This window comes from Dioscorea cayenensis, chromosome 19, assembly GCF_009730915.1.
Source record: "Dioscorea cayenensis subsp. rotundata cultivar TDr96_F1 chromosome 19, TDr96_F1_v2_PseudoChromosome.rev07_lg8_w22 25.fasta, whole genome shotgun sequence".
Lineage (NCBI taxonomy): Eukaryota > Viridiplantae > Streptophyta > Magnoliopsida > Dioscoreales > Dioscoreaceae > Dioscorea > Dioscorea cayenensis.
This window is the reverse complement of record NC_052489.1, coordinates 1,242,359-1,266,596: the sequence shown is the minus strand read 5'-3', so window position 1 is coordinate 1,266,596 and position 24,238 is coordinate 1,242,359. Positions and strand designations below refer to the sequence as shown.

General features: G+C 33.0%; 3 protein-coding genes across 3 annotated transcripts; all 3 read right to left on the bottom strand.

Annotated features, from left to right (window-relative positions):
* Positions 1–70: 70 nt before the first annotated feature.
* On the bottom strand, positions 71–2,390 carry LOC120283461. The gene is made up of 3 exons (XM_039290156.1): positions 1,747–2,390; positions 1,013–1,360; positions 71–932 (listed from the first exon to the last, which is right to left on the bottom strand). Exons 1-3 carry the CDS (start codon positions 2,203–2,205, stop codon positions 327–329), a joined length of 1,413 nt encoding a protein of 470 aa, XP_039146090.1. The 5' UTR covers positions 2,206–2,390; the 3' UTR covers positions 71–326.
* Positions 2,391–12,880: 10,490 nt separating this feature from the next.
* LOC120249858 (aspartic proteinase CDR1-like) lies at positions 12,881–18,582 on the bottom strand. The gene is made up of 12 exons (XM_039258536.1): positions 18,277–18,582; positions 18,072–18,192; positions 16,948–17,375; positions 16,688–16,844; positions 16,072–16,154; positions 15,880–15,976; positions 15,693–15,765; positions 15,233–15,451; positions 14,587–14,711; positions 14,248–14,349; positions 14,056–14,150; positions 12,881–13,454 (listed from the first exon to the last, which is right to left on the bottom strand). The coding sequence occupies exons 1-12, from the start codon at positions 18,525–18,527 to the stop codon at positions 13,283–13,285; spliced, it is 1,923 nt and encodes a 640-aa protein (XP_039114470.1). The 5' UTR covers positions 18,528–18,582; the 3' UTR covers positions 12,881–13,282.
* A 1,518-nt stretch (positions 18,583–20,100) lies between these two features.
* Positions 20,101–23,858, bottom strand: LOC120283388 (FRIGIDA-like protein 3). Its single transcript, XM_039290063.1, has 4 exons — positions 23,798–23,858; positions 20,915–21,912; positions 20,651–20,823; positions 20,101–20,565 (listed from the first exon to the last, which is right to left on the bottom strand). Exons 2-4 carry the CDS (start codon positions 21,903–21,905, stop codon positions 20,275–20,277), a joined length of 1,455 nt encoding a protein of 484 aa, XP_039145997.1. The 5' UTR covers positions 21,906–21,912; positions 23,798–23,858; the 3' UTR covers positions 20,101–20,274.
* Positions 23,859–24,238: the final 380 nt, after the last annotated feature.

Genomic DNA, 24,238 nt, shown 5'->3' with positions numbered 1-24,238 from the left:
AAGAATGCAATCAATGATGGTTAGAAAAGAGGATGAAGGAAACCATTTTATATATCTGTTAAAACAGAGGTTAACAATATGACATAATAAAAACCCAAATTTAAATTTAGTTATACAATGAGGGTGCATTGAGTTTTTAGACCTCAATCTTAACTACTGAATCACAAACACCAACCAAATAGAAAGGCAGCACCCTGAAGAAAGCAAAAAACAGGGCAACAGGTGCTTCCCTACAAAGTTATGACTGTTGCTTGTCTAAATCTTCATAGTCAGTGAGTTATATAGACAATTCGATTTGTTTGCAATCTTAGGTAGCACTGATAAAACTAGACTTCGACTCTCCACACTATGTTATCGTCATTGTGTGCAGCAACCTTCGATCGATGACTCCCAGGCATGATAGTCTTACCTCTGTCTCTCTGAGGAAGTTCAGATGCTTCACTTATTAATCCACATCTAATGTCGGCCGGAGGGATGAAACAGTCCATCGAAAGGCCAGGGACATTGAATGCCACCTCTTCGATGGTCCATGCTTCTTCCATCCTTGTCTTTGTGTGACTCATGGCCATTTCACCGAACCTGAACAATGTGACTACTGACCGGCCTGAATGAGCAATCATTATCCCTTCCACGGGACTATAGTCATCAAGAAACGAATTAATGGTCGTCTCCCAGTAAACTGCATCACCACCAGAATTGGATTGAATTCGTGTCAGATGTGAATCCTCCATGTGAACAAGAAGCCCGGATCGCTGGCTGAAGTATCCAAACAACACATGCCTTATTATTTCAGCAGGACCCTCGCTCCTCGCTTTCAATGTTTGAGGATCGGCGCAGAGCTTGAGTATGAAGCAATCCTCTCCATTCACCTTCTTTTCTCCAATACATCGAGCATTCGCAAACATGCTTACCGTTGTCAACGGATCAAGACCCTGCTTGATAAACAGATCAAATTTTATAATTCCGACAATCAACACTAAATGTGGTTTTTTTTAGTGATTAAATTGAAGACCTGAAGAGCTCGACGGAGAGGTCTGACAGGGCCTTTAGCAGCATGAGTACCGAGCCACGGAGTGTGGCGCCAAACAAGCTTGCCATTGCAGCCTGCATGAACCTTACTACCACCAACAGCAAGCTCAACATACCACATGTCCGGCGCCATCTGCCAAAGAACAAAGCCACCAGACTCAGCGGCACGAGACGAGCCCCGGGTTTTCATGACTTTGTTCGCAGTCTCAAACTCTGAAGCTAACATCCTAACTTTCCCCATTGCATATGAATTCCGAATCGAACTCTGCAGCTTCAGTCCTCCTGATGCTGCAGAGTATTGCTGCAGTATATACTGCGCAGATGAAGTCTCCTGATTTGAATGCAATCAGAGATGAAATTACAAATTAGAGAAAACAAATCATCCAAGAACTCTGAAATTATTAATATACTTGCAGATGAAATCAACCCTCCAGGACAAAACTAACAATTCATCTTCTTCTACAGTAAACTATAAAAATTCAAATGAAATCAACAACAAACAGTAACCATAAAAATCGCCACCACCACCACAACAACAACCAAAGCATACAAATATCAAATCTTTTCACATAAACAATGCAACAAGAAGCATAAGTGAAAGATTAAACAAAAAAAAATCGCATTTTTATGAACATGCAAGCAAAAAAATATATAACTTTTTTTACTTAAAAAAGACCAAAATTGAGAAGATAAAGGAAAAGGAAAACAAGAACTCACAATGGGAGTATCTTTGATGCTAAGATGAGGCAAAGGCTCGCCGGAGGTAACATGAACCGGCGCAAGCGGCGCCCCCATCACTCCAAGCAGCAACCGGAGATCAGACGGCCGGCAAGACGACGACCCAGCCCCACCCGACATCGACGGCGCCCGCGAGAGCTGGCCACGTACCCACTGCCCCCACCCTTCCCTCCGCCCATCCCCGGCACCGCCCACCCCTCCACCGCCATCCTCCGGATCCGGGCCCTCCATCAATGGTGCCAGAGCCTCACCATATGGCCTCAAGTTCCCCGATCTCGCTACTAACCCCGGGTCCGCCAACGGCTGCCGCAGCATTCCTCTTCTTCTCCGCGGCTGCAGCATTCCCGCCACCGGCGACGCTCTCCTCGCCCTCGACGGCGAGAGCCCTCGCACTACCTCCTCCTTCAACACGGCGAAGAACCCTTGCTTCCTCTCCATCCAGGGACCAATTCGTAATAAAAAATTTGACAAGGGTCTCTGCGAAAAGACAAGAAGATATCTCCACTGCTCTGCTCGTTGCCAACCAGTTAAGCACTAAAATATAAATAAAGGAGGAATTAAGGATGAATAATAAAAGAAAAAAACAATAATAATAAAATATGAACTGAGGGACCAAAACCAAAAAAAAAATTAAAACAAAATTTAAAAAAAAAAAAAAGACACCAAAACGACGAGCACTTCGCTCCGGCAGTGAAAGAGACGTCGGCGTTTCGGATTAAAAGATAAAGACAAGCCGCGATCTGGTCACCACCTTGTCATTTTACCGCCCTCTCCAACTGTCGGATTCGGGTCGGATCTTTCACTGTACTGCTCTAGATCCGACAAAGCCCTTCAAGACTTCAACCACTCTAATATCCCTTTTATTAGTCTACTCAAAATAATTTGGTAAAAAAAATATTAAATATTATCTAAATTGAAGAGTTAGCACAATGATTATTACAAATCAGTCAATGGACAACTGCACAACTGCAGTAATATATACTGTTTTAGGTCTAATTTTATTTACTGAGTTCTGATAAATTTCTGTGAGAAGTGGTGTATTTTTTCCATTTAAAATCATATAGTATAAGATTTTTAAATCATTTATAATATATCTCGGGGAGTCGTTAAATTATTATAATCGGTACACGTCCGTTATTATCAAACACTTGTGACTTTTGTCAAAAACAAAAAAAAATGTTTTGCATTATGTCGGATGCGGATCAGAATCCAGGATCCGAATTTGGCATAACGGGTGTGGTTTGTTGGGGCCGTACCTTGTGAACAGGAACGTGGAAGGTGAGCGGAATCAGTGGGCCCCGCAAGACAGGCATATGTTCGGCGCGGCGGGAAATAACGGCTCTGATGGTTGACTAGGGTTGACTGTGACGGAAAAGTAAACGGTGGCACGTCGCTGTCACGTGACATAGCTTTAAATTTAGTTAGTTAATTAATGGGTTTTGATTAAAATAGTAGTAAATTTAAAAAGTAATTAGCGGGAACTTTGGAGTGGGGACCCGGGAACGTAGGACGCGCTATTGGATTTGGTGGATTAATTAAATCCAATTTATTGCCTTTTATTTTTAATTAAATCAAATATGTTTTGATCGGACGGCTGAGATTTATGCACGTGGGCTGGGCAGGACCGTTGAATTGGATAAGTGTGTGAGATTTTTCATAAAATTTGATTTAAAATACCTCGTTTTTATTGGAATAATTAAATGCGAAATTATATTTAGTAATAAGTAAAAAAATAGATAAATAGTAAAATCGGAAAGTTTGAGTTGTCGATTGAATAAAAATAAATAAATATTGAAGCAGAATGGAAGATATTGAATGCGTAGGATATGATATTTTTTTTTCCTTTGAATGTTTATTTGTAGGGAGATATGGGGCCAAAAATATTCTTCTTATTTTGTATTACTTCAAATTTAATTTGAGTTTTAAAATTATTTAATATATATGTACACAAAGGAACTAATCGTCTAAAGATGTCTAGTAGTTATTGGATTTGCATTGAATATTAACCAAATCCATTAATTATGCACAGTGTTAAACAATGTCGAACAATGATTATATACTATAACTTTGTACATAATCTGTATAAATAATAACTATTAGATAATTATTCAATGGTTGTCAGTAAACATCACTAGCAAACAATGTATTTACGGACGTTAGCAAATAACGTGTGTGTATATATATATATATAAGCTTTGAGTTATTAAATATATCTCATTTTTTTAATAAATATGAACAAGCTATATTAGATATATGTAAGCAGAATTACTACTTAAACGCATTTATGCTCTTACTTCAAGTGAATTGAAGTTTGAATAAACATCACTAGTAAACAATGTATCTACGGACATTCACAAATAACGTATATATATACACATATATATATAACCTTTGAGTTATTAAATATATTTCACTTTTTTAATAAATATGAACAAGCTATATTAAAGATATGTAAGCAGAATTACTACTTAAACGTATTTATCCTCTTATCTCAAATGAATTGAAGTTTGAATATGTCTTCTTAATGAAACACGAACATCATATACAGAGAATCCGGTGGCCATAGATGAAGAAGTTGTTGCCTCTCTTTTTATTTTTTTTTCACTAAAAAATATGATATAGCATTATGTGTGCTATAATAGACATGCACGTGTGGGTAGTCCATCCCACGTGAATTAAATAATAAAGGGTGGGACCAAGTCAAATGGGTTTGGGTCCGTAATATTGGCTCACCTTGTCCTACACGGTTCGAGTACATAATGTGAGCCCCATTTCAATTCAATGCTGTGATTTTGGTCTTTATTGTGTGCCCCATGCCATTGGGATTGGGTACTATCAACTAATCAACAACAATATATTTATATATATATATAATATTTTGGATATTTATAATTGATGAAAAACTTGATGAAATGAATGAAATTATAGTGTTGGATGAATGATGAAGAGACTTGTATCATAAAAGATTTTGATGTGTAAACAACTTTAATTAGTAATTTTTTTTAATGGAATGTAAACAGTGAGCACAAATGTAAAATAAAACCTCAACATATTCATATTTTCACTTTATGCAATACTTTCATTTTATGCAAGCTGATATTCAAATTCATTTTTTTAATAAGACACGAGCACCTCACATTAAGAACTAGGTGCTAATAGATCATTAGGTTGCCGGCTATTTATTTTCAAAACAATCATTGTATTTCAAATTTAGCTATATGCTTATCTATTTATTTATTTTATTATTTAACTATATATATATATATATATATATATATTGCACAGTATTGATAAATTAGACTGATTTATAATATGATAAAATTGATAAATGTATGAGAATTGCATAAATAAATAGAAAACAAAAATGTATAAATTATTCAAAATACTTTAGCACATTGGATAATAAAATAAATTTATGAAATTTTGATTAAAAAATAAAAAGAGAAAAATATAGGTAAATGGGCTGAGTTTGGGATGTCAAGTTGGGCCTAGTAGAGTTTGCGCCTAGTAGAGTTTGGGCCAATTTCAAGTCTCTAATGAAAAAATTCATTAATATATATATATATATATAAAACTAATGGACATGTTACCCAGAGCATTAATGGACTACAAGTTGGCATTGAAAGAATCTTTGTTGTAATGTGATTAAATTTGGAAACAGTTTGATGGCAGAGGCACATAATTATGAAGACATTAATTAATAAAATAGATTAAAAGACTCTTCATTAGCAACTAAACTTAATTTATAATTTTTATTTTTATTTTTTAAATTTGACTCGTGTATAATTGCAGTTATATAGTTTTGAAATTTCATGTTATTTATGATAATTTTGGGTTTGATTTAAGGGACAAGAGAATTTAGACCTTCATTATTATTATTATTATTATTATTGTTATTGTTATTATTATTATTATTATTATTATTATTATTATTATTATTATTATATTTTTTATTTTTTATTTTTTGGGGGAATAGAGTTTCTTAATTAGCAAGTAAACTTTTAAAGACTAGACATTTCAAAAGGAGCTTTTATTATAAATTTCATGTTATGTTGCTTCATTTTTTATACTCTTCAAACTTAGTTTTTAAACAGTGAACTTTCAACTTGTTACTAGTATATATATATATATATATATATATATAAAGTAAAACTTAATCACTTAAACAACTCCAACATGTCATGTGAGGTCAATGCAAACAAACAAATAGAAAGATATATTTATTTATATATGTTTTATTTATTTATTATTGAAAACAAAGAGAAGAACAAGCACACACACTTGAGTATGCATGGCTGCCATGTGAGTTTGCCATGCTAAATTAAGTACAAGAGTCCTGAGCACATAAGGCATGTTTCAACATATTTCATTAAAAAAAAAAGAAAAAAAAAGATCAAATATTCATCATGTGTTATCCATTGTTATCTTAAAAAATTGTGTGTAACTATTTATAATTTTTTAAAAATAAAATCCAAATATTTTTGCTGAATAATATATATCCATATTGAATTCAAATAAGTCATTGTTAATAATGTACATGAACGGGCTTAATATATATATATATATATATATATATATGACAAAACGTTTTTTATGACCGTCCATAAATAAAAAATCTATAGACATCTAATTATCAGTCATTGGATCACAATCCAACAATCGACATTGATGAACAGTTGCAAATAGTAATTATCGTGCTTTGTTAATTATTGTTCATCAATATTGGCCTTCGGATTGAGATCCAACGGCTAATAATGGATGTCTATAGATTTATGTTTTATGTTACTATATAGAGTTTATTATTGGAAATTAAATATTTTGTGGTTAGTGATCTATTTATCACTTTAAGCCTAACAACAGTTACTTGGCCTATTGATAACAGGTCCCTTGTGTAAAGTTATCATTTCAGTTACTTGGCCTATTGATAACAGGTCCCTTGTGTAAAGTTACTTGGCCTAACAACAGTTACTTGGCCTCTAGATCGAAACCTATACAAGGCGAGGACAAGGTATTGTTAAGCTTGCTAGTGCGCTCCACATCTGTACCTGATCCTAACTTAAATCATAAATAGGAGTGTTTGTCACCTAGTATAAAAAATAAATAAATAAATAAATATAAATAAAATAAAATCTTTAAGGCTAACTTAAAAAGAAAAATTAATGTAACATTTCTTTCATTCAATGGAGTATAACTATACTAAATTTTAAAAAATATATATATATTAAAATATTTTTAGTGATGAAGTTTCTAGGTAGGGTTTAGGAAGGATTCCTTCATGAATGGTACAGGAAAGTGCAATTAATATATATATATATATATATATATATATTAAATAAAGTGTTACATTTTAAATATGAAATGAAGATAAAGACATAATAAAAGCATGCGCATAGGTAGCTTCCTCTTCTTTTCCATCTCTGGATTCACTGATTCACAGTCCGCGTTTTATAATGCCCTAACAACTCATTCTAATTATTATTATTATTGTTATTATTATTAGTATTATTATTATACATAGGGAAACTCACTCATTTCACTCTTACATACTCTCGATTTTTATTTTTATTTTTATTTTTTTCTCCTTTCATGAATCATTAGCATATATTAAATTAGGAAATTTACTATTTTCACCTGATATATTCCCATTAATCTTAATATATTATAATTGATATAAATAATTTTTTTAATTTAAAATTTTATATTATATATATATATATATATATATATATATATATATATTATAAAATAAGCCATCTGTTGACATTCATAAATATCCACAGTATAATAAAGATAAATTAAATCTTTCAATTCTCTTGATTATCTCCTTACCAAACTTGGTCAAAGATTGACACAGACCATATTTTTACCCTCTTCATCTCTATACAGCCCATTTCCCTAATGTTTAGGATCAATTGGTCCATGTTTTTTTATGGTGCCATTGAATATAAATTCTCCCTATTTTTAATTTAATTTTAAATATTGATCCAAGTCATGCAATACATAAAAAAACATAAAGCAATGACATTGCAAGTGGTATCGCTTGAAAGAATATTGATCAATTAATCTTAAACTTTAGGAGCAATAGTATTTTATTATATCTATGTTCTCAATCTTATACTTGATTCTTCCTCAATATCACTAAGATTGTTATCAATATATAAATTCAAATAAAATTTTATAGAATTTTGGATTTTTTTTTTCCAAATTACTGAATCATTTAATTTGAAAAATAATTTATTATTGTAAGCTTCTAATATAAGTTTTTGCTTTCTTTCGTTATCTTGATATATAATAACACAATAGTTTTATGTATAGTTTTATTATTCTTAATTAAAAAAAATTTGATAGTTCAATTATAAAACTTCACATAACTATTTGCATAAAACAAGAATTTTATGCAAATAAAGAAGTTTTCTTGAAAAAAGTTTCCATTATTGTATGTAATGTTTTTTTTTCATATTTGTTTAATTTTTAAGTTTGATCAATTACTTTAGTTTGATTTTGTAAAATTACGAGATGATGATGGCAGTGTGGAAAGACCCGCGGTTTGATTGGAATGAGATTGTAAAATTATTATTTTGGGTATAAAAATATTTAATTACTAATTAATTAACAATTAAGGGCCCGTTTGGATACCCAGAAATTATGACATAATCCGTACAATATGACATAATTTAACATTTTTCTAAAAATTATGCGATATTGGCTGTTTGTGTACTTATTTTAAAATATAAAATTATGGCATAAAAAAATATTCCACAAAGAGTGGAATATTTTCTCATTGTAAAAAGTCTCTTCCTTCTGATCAAGCCACCAACCATCGGTCCACCAACGGTCCGGCCAACCTCAGGAGACCAGCCTCCAGTGACTGGGCACCGGCGGTCCGACCAGCATCTGGCGACCGGCCACTAGTCCGGCCGGTTTCTGGTGACACACTGGCTGTCCACAGGTGGTCTGGCAGACCTTCAGTGGCCGGCCACCGGTCCACCAGCAGTCCGATGGCCTACCGGTTGGCCTCCGACGACCGGTCACTGGTGGTCCGACCATCAGCCCGTGGTCCACCGGTGGTTTGGCCAACCTCCGGCGACCGGCCACCAGTCTACCGGCAGTCTGGTAGTCAATCGCCCAGTCTCCGTAATTTTTTTTTATTTTGTGAACCAAACACTCATTCTGTAAGAATAAAGTATGCAACAATTTCTGTAATAATCACTTGCACTTCCTACGTAATAAAATTATACCATATTTTTTTTTTTTTTTTGCAACCAAACAGGCCCTAAGCAAAAAAAAGTAATTAATAAATATTTTTAAAATCCTCTTATATAAAATCTCTTTATTGTTTGAAACTTATAATAATATTTAAATATTTGAAATATTTCTAATAATATGTATATATATATTATACTGATTATACTGAGTTGGATATAAAAGAAAATTAGGGTGTAAATTAATATGCATTTGTTTTGTAAAACTTAAATGGAGTATCTAACGATTCTTACCGCATCTCATGCAACACTAATTTAGCTTCAAAATCTTCATGTAGAAATATGTTTAGAAAAATTAAAATGGATTATGTGCAATACAAATTTTTCAGCAGCATCCTTCACGATCTCACCAACTGTAGTTAATATTAATGTGGTGAGACAGTAAAGGATGATGTTGAAAAAATTCGTTTATTAGATTTTTTTTTTTTTTTACTTAAATGAATTTTGATGATGAAGATGATCATGAAACAAAAAATATATATATATATATATATATATATAGGTTGTTATCCTTGTAATCTTAAAATAACAATTTTTTAATTTGTAGATCCCATAAAATCTCATTATCCATTAAAAAACTAATAATATCTTATTATTATTTAAAATTTATAATAACATTTAATATTTGAATTATTTCTAAATATTGGATATAGGAATTAAGAATTTTGTCAAAACCTCCTTAAATTGGAGTAATAAAATAATATATAGTATTATTATATGGATTAAAAAAAGAAATTATCTTAGATTTTCTAAATAATTTGAAAGATATGATGATATCTCATTAACATTTTGAATTTATAATAATCATTAAATATTTAAATTTTTGTAACTGGTAAAAATTGTTTTTACTTTTAGCAATGCTGCTTTTCATATTTGGTTAATTTTTTTTATTTAAGATCAATTAATTTATTTTTTTATAATTATATATTTGATTATCATTTAGATACACTTTGGCTAATGATATTAATAATTATTAAAAGAAAATTAATAAATAGATAATTAATATTTTTTAAAATTTCAAAATATATGATTAATAATTAATTATAAAAAAATATTTAAGGTAAAAAATGGTTGGATGTCTTTTCTGAACCTTCAATGATACTATCATGAAAGTTTGGTAAAGAGAAGATCAATAAAATTGAAACAATATAGACACATTAATATTTATTTAATTAAAATAAAAAAAAAATTGGCCATCATATATAATATTATTTTTTGAATATATCATTATTATTATTATTATTTTAAATAAATAAAACTACGTAATTAAGATAAAGGAATTTTTTAAAAAACAAATATAAATAAATCATCTGCCACAAATATGCATAAGATTTTTTTAATTATATCATCCATCCTCCCCCTACTTATTCTCATCCATGCACCAAAAACCAAATATATAAACAGTGAAATCATAAATATGAATCCTCTACCCAACAACTCTCTTCGTTTTTTTAGTTGTCACTTTTTGAAGTTTTTTTTTTTATTTGTCACATTAGAAATTTTGTACAATATTTAATAAATTTTTCTAAATTTATCTTTTAATTTAATATACATGTATAATTTTTAATAAATCACAATCAACTAAGTATTAAATTATGTACTCTCTCCGTTCTTTTTTTTATCTGTCGTGAATAACCGAATTTCACGTACTAAAAAAAGTTGGTTATTTCACATAATTTAATAAAAAGTTAATTATCTTTATAAAATTACCCCTAATTTATATATTCACATTCTTCTCTCATTTTAAATTTCAAGAACAGAATTGAATAGAGTGTTAGAGTAACATTGGAAAAAAAATAATAAATGATTATTGATGTTAAAAAAATGACAGATACTCCCTCCGTTCCTATTTATTTGTCATAAACCATGTTCTTTTTTATCTGTTATTTTTTTACATTAATAAGCATTTATTATTATTTTTTTAAAGTTACCATAACACTCTATTTAATTCTGTTCTTGAAATTTAATATGAGAGAAAAACATGAAAATATATAAATTAGGAGTAATTTTGAAAAAATAACTAATTTTTTATTAAATTATGTGAAATAACTATTTTTTTTTGTATTTGAGATTCGGTTATTCACGCAGATAAAAAATTACAAAGAGAGTAAAAAGGAACATGAGTTTATGACATAAAAAAGAATCGAGGGAGTAGTTCCTTAGTGGGAGTTTAAATAGGGGTAGTTTAAAAAAAAAAAAGTAATAAATCTTTATATAAAATATTGATAATCAATTAACTTTAATCAATATTTTTTAATCCGTATAAATTAAGTAAAACTGAAAATTACAGGGAGTACAAAAACAGAGACTTAAATTAAACACACTGCCACCAACCGAGATGCCTTGGAGGTAGAGAAAAAGCTTTTCTTTTTTTTTTAAAAAAAAAAGACAAAATCAACAGCCAATAAAATTAATTAGCTGAGTACAACGTAGGTATTTATTTATTTTAAAATAAATAATTAAAGCATAATTAATTTAATTTTAACAATTTTAGGAATAATTTGTTTAAGTTGCCATGCATACTTTTCAGTGAAACACTAAACCCTAGGTTCCCTTCCAACTGTCTTACACTTGCTCCTCTTGCTTGCCAGCTCATTTACACCTTTTTCCTCACCAAACCCTTTCTTCTCTATATAAATACCATAACATAACATCCCATCACACCCATCTTCTTCTTCTTCTTCTTCTTCTTATTAACCCTAAACACTGTACTTACTTGGTTCACCATTGTCTGTATTTTTATATCTATAATATGAAGGTCATCACTGCCACCTTTACTCTCATCTTTCTTCTCCTCACTGTCTCTTACTTTCAAACAACAATGGCAGGCTCAGGTAATTAACACTCTTTTTGAAGTTTGAAGTATGTGTTAATTAATGGTTTAATTAGAGTTATATGTGGTATTGTTTTTGTAGCATTTTGTGACTCAAAGTGTAAGGTGAGGTGTTCCAAGGCAAGTGTTCATGATAGGTGTTTATTTAACTGTGGAGTTTGCTGTGAGGATTGCAAGTGTGTGCCTTCTGGGACTTATGGCAACAAGGATGAGTGCCCTTGTTACAGGGATAAGGTCACTAAGGATAAGAAGAAGAAACCAAAGTGCCCTTAATTTTAATTAAAGATGGATTTTACTACTTGATCTACTTGAAAGACTTTAGTCTTGGGATGGAATGCATCTTTGTGTGTCCTTTCGTAATTTTTGTTTCAAGTTTATTGGTTTTGTTTAATGGTGTGATAAATAAATAAATAAATAAATAAATAATGTTGTTTGTTCACTTCTTGGTTTTATGGGTTTTCTTTTTTCTTTTTATTTTTTTATTCGGTCTTATTCTCTCTCCTTTATCTTTATTGTTTTTTTTCCCCAAAATTTATTTATTTTGGGATAAAAGCTATTTAAAATAAACCAATGGATCTGCTTTGTAAAACTATCATGAAATGAGCAACCATTTTAGCTTTTCTTTTTCCACGGTGAGTTTTTAAAATTTTTTTCAAAATTAAATAATGGAGCCTTGCACACCATATTTATAGTTTTTATAACAGAAATATAAATTTTGTAAATTATTTCAAAAGGTGATCGGAAGAAGGCTTTGTTAATTTCCGTAAATTTGCATTTATACCCCTAAAAATGCAAATAAATGAATGGACCCTACGTTCATTTTATTTTTGGATTTAAAAAAAAAATACCACCAATGAAACCATAGATTCAAATTACCAAATACATTGCAAGAAAGTGCATCAAAGTTTTGCTATAAAAACATCAACCACTCAACCACCCCTTCAATGTTTTACTAGATAAAACATTGACCACTCCACATTTCTTTCAAAAGACACCAACTACTCACTCAAAAATCAGATAGTAATAAAACAACAAACTTTCCCACACACACAGAGAAAGAGATATTCCCTGCAGTAATCATTGTCACATAAACACAAAATGCAGCAAATGATATTACAATAAGATCTCCTATACTGAATTTTTTTGTTGAAATACTAAAGTTAAACAACATACATAAGTGATCTAGAACAAAAAGGTTTTGCAAATGTCACTATAAAAGACCACTCTTAAACCTTACAACTTCCATAACAACATGTTTTCCATTGTTGTGCAACATCTGATCTATTGTGTGCTCTGTATGATGAAATCTTTTATATGATAAACATGCTTCATCAAAGATCATGCAAGAGAATGTTTAGATGCTGCTGCCGTTAAGGAGCATTGCTATATCTTATGTCTTTACTGGGTTAATGTTCTTGATTTACAAAGGCTGGAGTTCTTGTTCTGGAACTGGAGCACCTAATGGCCTGTATGGCGTCATGGCACCGGTTTTGTGTCTCCAGAAGTACCATACTAGAAGAGTTGCAAAACCAAGCAACACAACCGCTGAAATCCCCAAAATCACTGCCCATAAATGTTGCTGCAACCAAGTCCTGCACATAAGATAACATCATATGGTACTATTAGGTTGTGAATCTCAAATCATTCAAATAATCGGCATAGCTACAACAACTTAACAGTATTCATTCATAAGGGTATCATTTTTCAAATTTGATGCAATTCATTCTTATGGGTTCTACACTATTGATCTCTCTATGGATGCATTTCACATTTGACAGCATCATGACATGTGAGAGAATGAAGAATTCATCCCCTTGATATACAAAAACGGTATGTTGGAACAAGATGTTCGATGAAAACAGTAAAACAAGGAAAACTACAAAAACACTGGGTAGCAAATTTGGTGTTTTGATCATGGATGATGTACATAATAGTGTGGAAGGTGAAGTGATCACATTCCATTAAATAAAAAAGAGCATGTAATCATGGTAAAGCGTCCACAACTACAGAATCTTGTCTATGTACAACCAAGGAGAACATAGTTAGGTAAAAAACCATTAATAGAGAAAACCAGTTCTCCTTTTGTTGCAAAATTGGGTAATACTTATCCTTTGAATTTCACAGCACATCTATTAAAGAAACAGTAGCTAAAATTTCCAATTAATGAGAGCACTCATACTAAAGAGTCAATACCTTCTCAATGGAGGTTCCACTTTCCAGTCACCCAACTGATAAGTTCCATAATTTACAGGAAGACGAAAATGGCCTTCAAGGCGAGATATTATTCCCTGTATATAAATTATAAGGATTAAAACTTTGATATTAAAGGTTGATTTATTTGCAAAAGAGCTGACAGTTGCATCAGCCTGAGATTGATGAAGTTACCAGAGCTGTAGTGTTAGAGAAGATATCTGCAGAACCTTCTGGAAAAATACCCCATTTGAGCCAAGTAGTGTTACCCTTGCTCGTAAAATTCACTAAATGGACCTGTGAAAATTTAATATTAAAATATCAACAACTAGAGAAAACTGTAACTTAGCATCAAAGCAACCAAGATTACTAGGAAACAGACAAACACATTCAAAATATAACTTGGAAGAATAAAAGGATGAAGAATCCTTGAGTCCTGATCAGCTTTTCTTTCAGGAAGCAGAAAGCTTGAGGTCCAGATACATACAAGAACCAGAAAAAGTTTGTTCTAAGTCTGGGAATATCTAAATTTACCTGATGCACATCAACTTCCAGCTCATGTCCAATAAGTTCTGTTAGTTGCTTGATGTGAGGCACCAAGTCTAAATATGAAACATTCAATGACATATCAAAGGTTATTCGTCCAACTTGGAATTGACCTGGGAAGACAGAAGAGTGACAGAAACTCAGATTAGACATACATGGAAAGAAGTGGACCACTATAATAAAGCGGATTATAGTAATGCTTTTATATAGAGACAGAAAAAAAAGTGACTTATAGCAATACATATATATAGCTAGTAAGTACCATACAACCCAAACATTAAAAGAAGAAATATCTTCAGATGTTCTAATAAGACAACAATGCCAACCTTCTTTCACATAATACCACTTTTTAGGGCATGATTATCACAACATTGTTTAAATTATAATTTACTAACTAATGCATCACATTCATCATTATAAAAAATATTACCCAGCATGAATGAGGCATGAGGACATATACTCAGATAATTTATTTTTACATTTATTTAGGCATGATTTCAATAGTGATGAATACGAAAGAAATATAACTGCAGATGTGCACAAACTTGACATGTGACAAGATGGTCCTCAATTGCTTCGAACAAAAGCTTTTAGAGGATGAGCAAAATTTGTTTGCAGAAGTGCAAATGATGACCTGGTAAAGTATAATATTGCAGTCCACTAGGAGATGGTCCTGGTGAAAGTCCACCATTTGATGTATGATTATCAGAAACTGAAGGAGCAGGTAAAGGAGCAGGTAAAGGAGCACCATGACTTTGCAGCCCCTCCCATAGTTGAGAACAATTAGTTTTCCAAAACCCAATTTTCTGATTCTGACGATCGTAAGTCACAAGAGTATTTCTAACAATAATTCCTGCCAGAAAGCAGAACCAATGGTATGCCAATCAGATGTACAGTAAAATGACATCAACCAAGAACGGAAAGAAAGCATATTAGAAGAAAAGGAAAGGCAGGACAAGGATTCATTTGATATTGAGAAAGTGTCACATGGCAAGCATTATAAGAAGAACACTTATCCTGATTCTGGAAGTAGATCAATTAAACTCTGAATTCATATTCAAAGAGAACTTCATGAACTGGTGAAGCAAACATACCTCCCAGAAGTGTTGTTGGATCTTTTCCATTCTGAAAAATACCCAGGCAATAGGCACCATGGACCTTTGAGTGCTATATTTCCGCAAATGCATGGAAACATAGCAAATTTAGTATTTCAGTTGACAATTAGCTGTAGATATACCATACCCCACCTCTGAATAATAGTAACATCAAAAATCACATTACCCTAAACAAGTAGTTTTCAGGTGATAGTTGTAACTTCTGTCCATTGCCAAAGACCATTTCAACCTCTGGAAAAGTTTTTGACAGTTGGGAGACATCACTGCACAAGTTACAATTTGAATCATCACCTAAGTACCAAGAAATGGGTAATTATGTAGAAGTAGTTTCAAAATTGCCTCCTATGATCACACTTACTTTCCTGCACCTGAGAAACAGATGTCATGATAGTTTGGATCAGGCCCACGTATCTGTTTGAGAGTATGTAGCTTGCTTGTTATCTGCCAAAGACAAAATTAAAAAACAAATCAAAGATCTGATCTAACAGGTAACATCCCATCAACAATCTGCAGAGTGTATGAGTGTTGCAATCAGTCTCCTTGTTGTGTTTGAACTGTTACTATCTTTGTACACCACACTAGCCTCAACTCCTTATTTTGATTTTGCTTTTTGATTTTACTTTGAAAAGTTGCCACTAATTAAAAAAAAAAAAGTGAACAATTATCCAGCTTACTCATCAGAAAACATAAAACTGGAACACAAAGCTAATCTTAGACACACACACTCACATAAACACTGACAGAACATGTTGGCCAAATACAATAATAACAATTTTGATTTTGCTTTTAATTTAATTTGAAAAGTTGCCACTAATTAAAAAAAAAGTGAACAATTATCCAGTTTTCTCATCAGAAAACATAAAACTGGAACACAAAGCTAATCTTAGACACACACACTCACATAAACATAGACAGAACATGTTGGCCAAATACAATAATAACAAAGCAAAATGCTCTATGGGATGAAATCTTACAGCATCCCGGAGTGCCACAAAAGCTTCTTCTGGTAGGTAGGCATATGTGGTGCCACTATCCAAGACAGTTCCATGCTTGCTATCGAATACTTTTGGATTCAATCCCAATGATTTTCCAGATACACGCAGTTCCTTCAGCTCAATGTTGTAATATGGACTGTTTCCATCCCGAGACTAGAGTAAATGTGGGAGATGTATCAAATGTATTTGTAAAGAAATTTTTGAGTCTAGTTGTTCCCAGAAGTGATGATCTACCATACCTGCGCACAGGGTCTGAACGAGAAAAAACCATATCAGGGAGAGGAGAAATACCACCAAGAACCATTGCCCCTCCCCCAATATCCATCCCACCATAACACAAAGAGAAAGAATCACTTATAACACCCTTTTCAACAAGTTGATCCATAATGCTGAGCGGACCACGACCAAGACCCATTATTCCATCAGCATGCTGACTGAATAGATCACCAGTTTCAACATTTTCGCAACCAAAAACAGCACGCTGTGGCCTAAGTGCACTTTCATCACCAAAGGACATGACGTCTTTTCCAAGCACTCCACTGCTTGAACTCATCTCTGCGTACTGCCTCTCATAAGTACACTGCTGCTTATCTTTATCGCAAGTACAAGCAGTGTTGCACTTTACAGGTTCATAGGTGCTTGATTCATCAGGTTGGAATCTTGGGTCCTAAAGACCATTCAAAGCTTGTGAGAATTGAGGATAATGTACAACCCATAAACGACACTAAGACCTTTAACTATCAAAAGCAACAAAAAACAATACACAACAGGAAAAAACAATGATTTACAAAAAAAAAAAAAACCTAAAGCAGACCAATACAAATCCACTATGAAGTAAACAGTTTACCAAAATATGCAAAGGGACATTCATAACACAACAAAGGAATTTACAAGCAACTTGAGGCATTCATGTCAGTCATTGATCAATAGTTACATAGGGCGGGCAAAATACTTAACTGTAAAAACCACTGAGATGTAGAGGGGCATACTGACAACAACTGGCATCATATGCAGGCCATAAAAGACCCATGAGTTCATACAAAGTTAAAGGGAAAATCCAGTCTTACAGAAACAAAACGTCCCTATCAATGAAATCATCACAGCATACAAAACCTCATCCTTCATAGAAGCTAGTGTGGTTATGAAACGTGGACAAATTTCAAGCTGAAATTTAGACAATTGATCATTCTTTTAGTATTCTTCGGACCCGTATGTATCCCTTCACTGCGATAGCAACCAAACAAAAATCAATGGTGAACCATGCTTGATTTCAGAAAACAAAAGGTTTAAGAAACTCAACTAATTACCATTTAATTCTCAAACAAGCATCCAGATCCCTAACTTATCAACAGAAACGGCTTACCTGATGATGGCCACACCGCTCACAAGTAGAACAAGGCACATACGTAACAGTACTTCCAGAATCCACAATCAAAGCAAACTTCTGCGGCGGCGTCCCGATCCAAAGCTTCGTAGTATAATACCTAATTTAAGATCCAACACACTAAGACACCGAGATCAAGGAATCATAGATCAGAACACCAGAAAGGGGGTAAAAAATTCCCTACCCGTTGGTGAGGAGATCATCATAGAGGCGCATGTGGGCGTTGGCAGTTGGGTGACCTTGAAGATGGCGGCGTACAGCAGAGATAGGACGGCGAGTGGAGTTTCCATGGAAGAGCTCGAGCGGCAACACCGCAGAGCCACCAGGCAGCGTCCTGGCCGCGAGGTCCGGCACCGGCTTTGCGTTGGGGACGCCGGAGGCGAGCAGGAGAAGGGCAACGACGGCGGAGAAGGCACGGTGGAGAGCTCGAGCCATGGCGAAGGCTCTCGGCGTCGTCGCGAGAGCGAGAGCGAGAGAGAGATGGAATCGAGACGATGGCTTGGCTTCTAATTTCAACTAGCGTCGATGTCGATGCTGGTGGGATTCGCTGTTTGGTCTAAAACAGCAGTTGATGTGGGTGATTGGGTGGGAATCTCGAGGTAGGATTGATGGTTTGGATGAAATATATCGCGTGTTTGCTGTTTAGATTGGAATATTGAAGTTGGGGCTACGACTTGAAGTGGGACCCGCGTGACCAACTGATAGGTGTCGTGCTGCCTACGTGGCCTGGTTTGGATTTGGACTTTAGGCCTTGTTTGGGTTAGCTTTAAAAAAAAGTGTTTTTTTTTTCAAGTTGTAGAAACACTTATTTTAAAAGTACTTTTGAGAGTAAGTTAAGTGCTTTTTAGTGTTTTATGTTTGGGTAAGCTAATGTAAAAGTACTTATATATATGTGAAGTTGTTTGGATATGGATTTTTAGAAGGGCTTTTAGGGTGTCAAATTACTAAAGTGGGCATTCATTGAGTTATTTTTATACATTGCTATTAATAGTGATTATTAAAATATTAATGATAATAATAATAATAACTTAATGTATTATAATTATAATTATTATTATAACTTAATGTATTATAATTATAATTATAATTATAATTATTATTAATTATTATAACTTAATGTGTTATGATTATAATAATAATTATTATTAATGTATTAATAATAATAATAATTATTATTATTATAGTCATGTTTTTTTTGTTGTTTAATAAGCTAGGACTAAGGGTATTAATTTGTTTAATTGTTGAGGGTAAACTGGTAATTTACAAAACCCAAAACAGCTTTTTAAAAGTGCTTTTTTCAAAAGCACCTCTTTACCAGCTTTTGAAAAAAAGCTGAATTTGGGCTTTTTTAACAGCTTCTGCTTTTGCAGAAAAGCTAATACAAACATCTTTTCTTATGTCCAAAAATGCTTAACTTATGAAAAAGTGCTTTTGGGCTTCTAAGAAGCCAATCCAAACAACCCCTTAAAACAGTCAACGAGTTGGGCTCGGTTTTGTGGGTTGGGTTGGATGCGATTTAACTCAAACACACGTGTGAAGTCATGTGCGTTTGCGCGTCGCACGCACGAAAAAGAGAAAAGAGAGACATTGACCGGGGACAAAAAGCCAATTTACATTAGCTATGCATTACTACTTGTCTTTTTCCTATGAGCAAAAGAGATAGTCCAATTCGAGACTTCTGTGTCTCATAAATACACAGTAAATTTTTCTCGGGAGAAACAGTAATTTTACTTTTCAGTGAAATTTATCTCCGAGAGATCGTTCAACTCACCATAACAGATATATTTTCGTATTTGCTAATCCCTTAATAACCTTTCTGAGAGGCACTTGTTGCCTTTGAAATATATATATATAATTTTAAATCAAGCTAACTCTATAATTATTTAAGGTTTTTTCATATATATGTATATATATTGGCTAAATAATTCAATACAATAATACATAACAATTAATCATGAGAGGAGTATATCCACATATGAATATATGAAGAAAAACTATAAAGGCACCAAAATTTCAGACCTTTGCACTAACATAATAACGATATGGATTTACAAATAAATGGAATGATAAGACATTAAGTTCAACAAGGATTAGTCATTTCACAAACATTTTTGAGTTAGAGATGAGATGTAATTAATTTTCATGGTTGAAATAAACACCAAAATTACTGCAAACTTACTCTTTAACAGGAGGAGATTTTCACAGGATACTTATTTGATTGAAGCATGAAGAGTGATGGTTCTTGATCATTAGCAGGTCTTTTGTGTGCATGACTTCTATAATCATCAACTCGAGCTCTTTTAACACTGTTCTTGGCAGCATCTTCTGCAACTTTTCGTTTTTTCGCCTTTGCATCCTCCAGCTGCATAATTCTTGTCTGCAAAGGATCCAGATTGTACTCTCTTTGAAGTTCGTATTCTCGAGCACACCAGACAACGTTCCTCAATGCGACGAGTTCTTCGTTGTTGGCATTCTTTAAATTACAAGATACATCGATTATCGTTATTTTTTGTTGTCGTGAAGAAACATTCTCAGATACAATAAGAAAATATTCATACCTTCACACCAGCAGCTCCATCTGTCTGAACTTTCAAATGTGCCTTGCTCCTCACAGAATTCAAGTAATCCTCCAACAAATATATTGGAGGATAGCTCTTGCCAAGATCGAAAGCAAAAATGAAATGAATTGCAGGAATTTGTTTCCCACTGTTCACAAGAGCCTCTACCACTTCTGCATGACAAAATTAGCGGTTTGTAGCTTCTCAGTATATACAGAGATATATAAATATAAGAGTCTATATAAGAGCTAGTAGATTACTGACCCGGTACTCTGTGTGCCAATCCAAGGGATTGGCAGAGAACTGATGCTCGTTTAGCATTAGGAATGGCAAGTACAAGCTTGCAAAGTTCATTCTCATCAAACTCTGCAGTGATGCCATAAGTCACAAGAAGTTGCACGAGTCCTTGAGCTTGCAGTTTATTCACATACCAAGAATTTAGGTCCACATGTCCCAGTGTAGCTTTCCACTTACGCGCAATGGCTTTCGCCTGATTCTTAATTTCATAGTATTTTTGGCGACCATGTCGAAAAACAAGAGACTCTATCAAAACTAGACAAGCTTTGAACTTGATATTTGGGGATATATCCTTCCCTTTTGCAATAGAGCCTGATGGGATTGAGGGAAATAGCAGGCTCTCCAAGATATTCAGTACCAAACGAGCTGGTTGGGGTGCAGATTTGATTGCACTAGACAGTTCTTCATAGTATGAGCACAAATTAAAGTGTTTCCATTTGCATGTAACATATCTGAGCACACCTTCAACATCCATCTTCTTACAAAATTGTTTCAATTCATGAAGTGTCATCACTTCATTGTCCTTAGCTTCTGCAACCTTTTCTGATTTATGACTGCCTCTGGGAGGGCCTAACTCACTACCCGATTTCATGGGAGGTGCCATCTTACGTTTTTTGCAAGCCTCCACTAAAGCAGAAACAGATATGTCTTTCATCTCTTGGAGGCGATCCAACAGAGTGCGTTCTCTATCAGCAATTGTTGCTTCTCTTTCTGCAAGCACTTCCTGAATCTCAGATTTCATTTCCTCAAAAAAGTTTTCCTTCTCTTCTAGTTGTCTAAATTCTTTCTGAAAAAATTTCTGTAGTTTCTGCACACATTCTTTGCTACTTTCCACCGGAATCTTGCTTTGCAGAGATGGATTCTTCCGTGAATCCAGTTCATCCAATGCACTCAAAAATTTTAAGACAGTTTCATTCATAGAATCAATGCATGCAACAGCTTCTTCAGACTCTGCCATTTGTTATCTGAATATGCAAACTGTTAGCAGATTGCAGTAGTTTACAAGCATGCTGAAATTTGAAACTTCAAATCAAAGTTCTTCAAAATAAATATTGAAGTGAAGATCAAGGAAGGGGTTACAGAGGAAATACAAATGAGAGCAAAGTGTAACTTAAACTAGTAATCTGAATTTTGTTTTAATCTTGCTAGCTAAGCAAAAGTACTAGGTGAAGTACAAAGAATTTTCTTTATTAAGAATTTGTAGCAGTATACTTGACAGATTACAACAAGCCAATCACAAATCATCAGAACTCAATTAAATAATAATAACCGTCTGAATTATTCAAACTTAAACAGAGAAACAACTGAGAGGAGTTGAACTAATCACAAGACCAAAATCATGTTTTTTAGAAAAAAGGTTGATCCTAACAAGCATATTTCAGTTCCATTCTATTTCAAATCAGTGTCCACACTTCAAATTACATATATATATATATATATATATATATATATATATCTTAAAAACCTAACATCAAACAGTAGAATGATATTGTTCTGGATTTCATGCATTATTTTCTAAAGATTAGAACAAGTCAATCACAAATCATCATAACTCGATCAAATCACCACTTCTTAATTTCTAGTAAATGTACACAAAGAAACAACCATAAAGCATGGGTTGAGCACATTCAGTTCCGTTAGGTTCAAATCAATGCTTTACTTCAAAATCACACAACTTTTGATCTTGCAAAACTTATATTAAATAAAAAAGTATAAAACATACAAACTTTTTTGGATTTGTGCCATTATTTTGTGAAGATTATAACTAGCCAATAACAAATTATCAGAACTCAATCAATTCACTAATTACCCAAGTATGCAAACCCACACAAAGTCACAAGAACAAAAAGAAAAAAAAAACCCCGTCTGTAACTTCACGCCCATTCAAATTCAAATCAAACTATAAACTTCAGATCACATATCTTTTGATCTTGAAAACCTAAATCAAAGAACTAAAAATATATGGAAAAACAGCGTATATTTTGCAGCATTAACATTGAAACAATCACAAATAATTAGTAGTCACTAAACTCATCATCTTCACGGTTGCTCAAATCTAAACAATAACAAGCCGTTAATCCAAACTATTTGAGGTCTGCTACATGAATCCTTCCCTTCCACGTTACTTTTTCAAGGACCAAAATACAGGATAAACTAAACCTTGCTATATTATCACGTAAAGTTTTTACTAAACACTTTTTTATCCATCTTTCTCTATCCTATGGCATTTCACTTGGAAAGGTTCCACCTTTTTTAATTGAAGCATCTACAGGTCATCTAAGGACCTGCCAATACCATCTAAATTAGGTGTCACTTTCGATCTATGTCGAATAAACTCAGTCTTTAATCCGCCTTTCCTCATAGCGCTTGACATCCATCTCAACATTCTCATCTTAACTACACCCATCTTCTATAAGTTCCTGTCCTCCTTGGTAATAGAACCTCCAAATACTGAAAACTTCTACATCTACCAATCTCAGTAGCATCTTTTCTAACTCCTCCCCCATTTCTACTTGCTTTATTACTGAAATTGCTTAAAAAATCAGTGCCTTCCGGTTTTCAAAAAAACTTAAATAGAGAAACAAAAAAGAGGAACTAAATTAGGTAGAAACTAGGCAAACCCAAAAAAATCACTTATTTTGAGAAAATTTTCATTTTGGAAAGCATATTGCAGTTCCACTGAAGTAAATCAACGTCTACACTACAAATCACACACAGTTTGTTCTTGAAAACCTAAAATCAAACAACATAGTATCAAAATACCAAAAATCCAAGACTCAAACGCAAAGATGCTTACAATAAAACCTAGATTGCTAAAAAGAATTCATGGAAAACATAAAAAGCCAGCACCTTTCGGGGTTCTGTGCTGAAGTTTTCGCCGAAGTGCTTCTGAGCAACCTACAAGATCGTGCGCGTATATATATATATATTATATTATAATATGACCGGGTGAAATTTGCGATTAAACCCCGATAATTAAATAGTAGCACATTGAATTCCCCGTGAATTTCAGTTCAGTCCCTAATTTATTTTTATTTGCATGAAACTACAAAATGGTTTTTAACTCTCCACCCTGAGTAATATCTAATTAAGAGGATCAAAAATTTAATTGTCTCATTAGATCACAAATTGGATTGGATGAGCTTATTTTAAAAAATAAAAGGACTATAAGATATTTAAATTAAAAAACTTGCTTTAATCTAAATGAGAATGTTGTATTTCCCTGGTTTTTAGTTTATTGATATATAATTACCAACATAATCAATACTAATTTAATGTTTGGTCTGAAAA

Coding starts and splice junctions, on each gene's coding strand:
- LOC120283461 (XM_039290156.1), bottom strand. CDS start 2,205: ATGGAGAGGAAGCAAGGGTTCTTCGCCGTGTTGAAGGAGGAGGTAGTG. Junction 1,361..1,746: donor GCATCAAAGATACTCCCATT/GTGAGTTCTTGT, acceptor CATTCAAATCAG/GAGACTTCATCTGCGCAGTA. Junction 933..1,012: donor CTCTCCGTCGAGCTCTTCAG/GTCTTCAATTTA, acceptor TTTATCAAGCAG/GGTCTTGATCCGTTGACAAC.
- LOC120249858 (XM_039258536.1), bottom strand. CDS start 18,527: ATGGCTCGAGCTCTCCACCGTGCCTTCTCCGCCGTCGTTGCCCTTCTC. Junction 15,977..16,071: donor TGTTTCTCAGGTGCAGGAAA/GTAAGTGTGATC, acceptor TAACTTGTGCAG/TGATGTCTCCCAACTGTCAA. Junction 15,452..15,692: donor TCCAACAACACTTCTGGGAG/GTATGTTTGCTT, acceptor GCTTTCTGGCAG/GAATTATTGTTAGAAATACT.
- LOC120283388 (XM_039290063.1), bottom strand. CDS start 21,905: ATGGCAGAGTCTGAAGAAGCTGTTGCATGCATTGATTCTATGAATGAA. Junction 20,824..20,914: donor ATTGGCACACAGAGTACCGG/GTCAGTAATCTA, acceptor TTTGTCATGCAG/AAGTGGTAGAGGCTCTTGTG. Junction 20,566..20,650: donor ATGGAGCTGCTGGTGTGAAG/GTATGAATATTT, acceptor TGTAATTTAAAG/AATGCCAACAACGAAGAACT.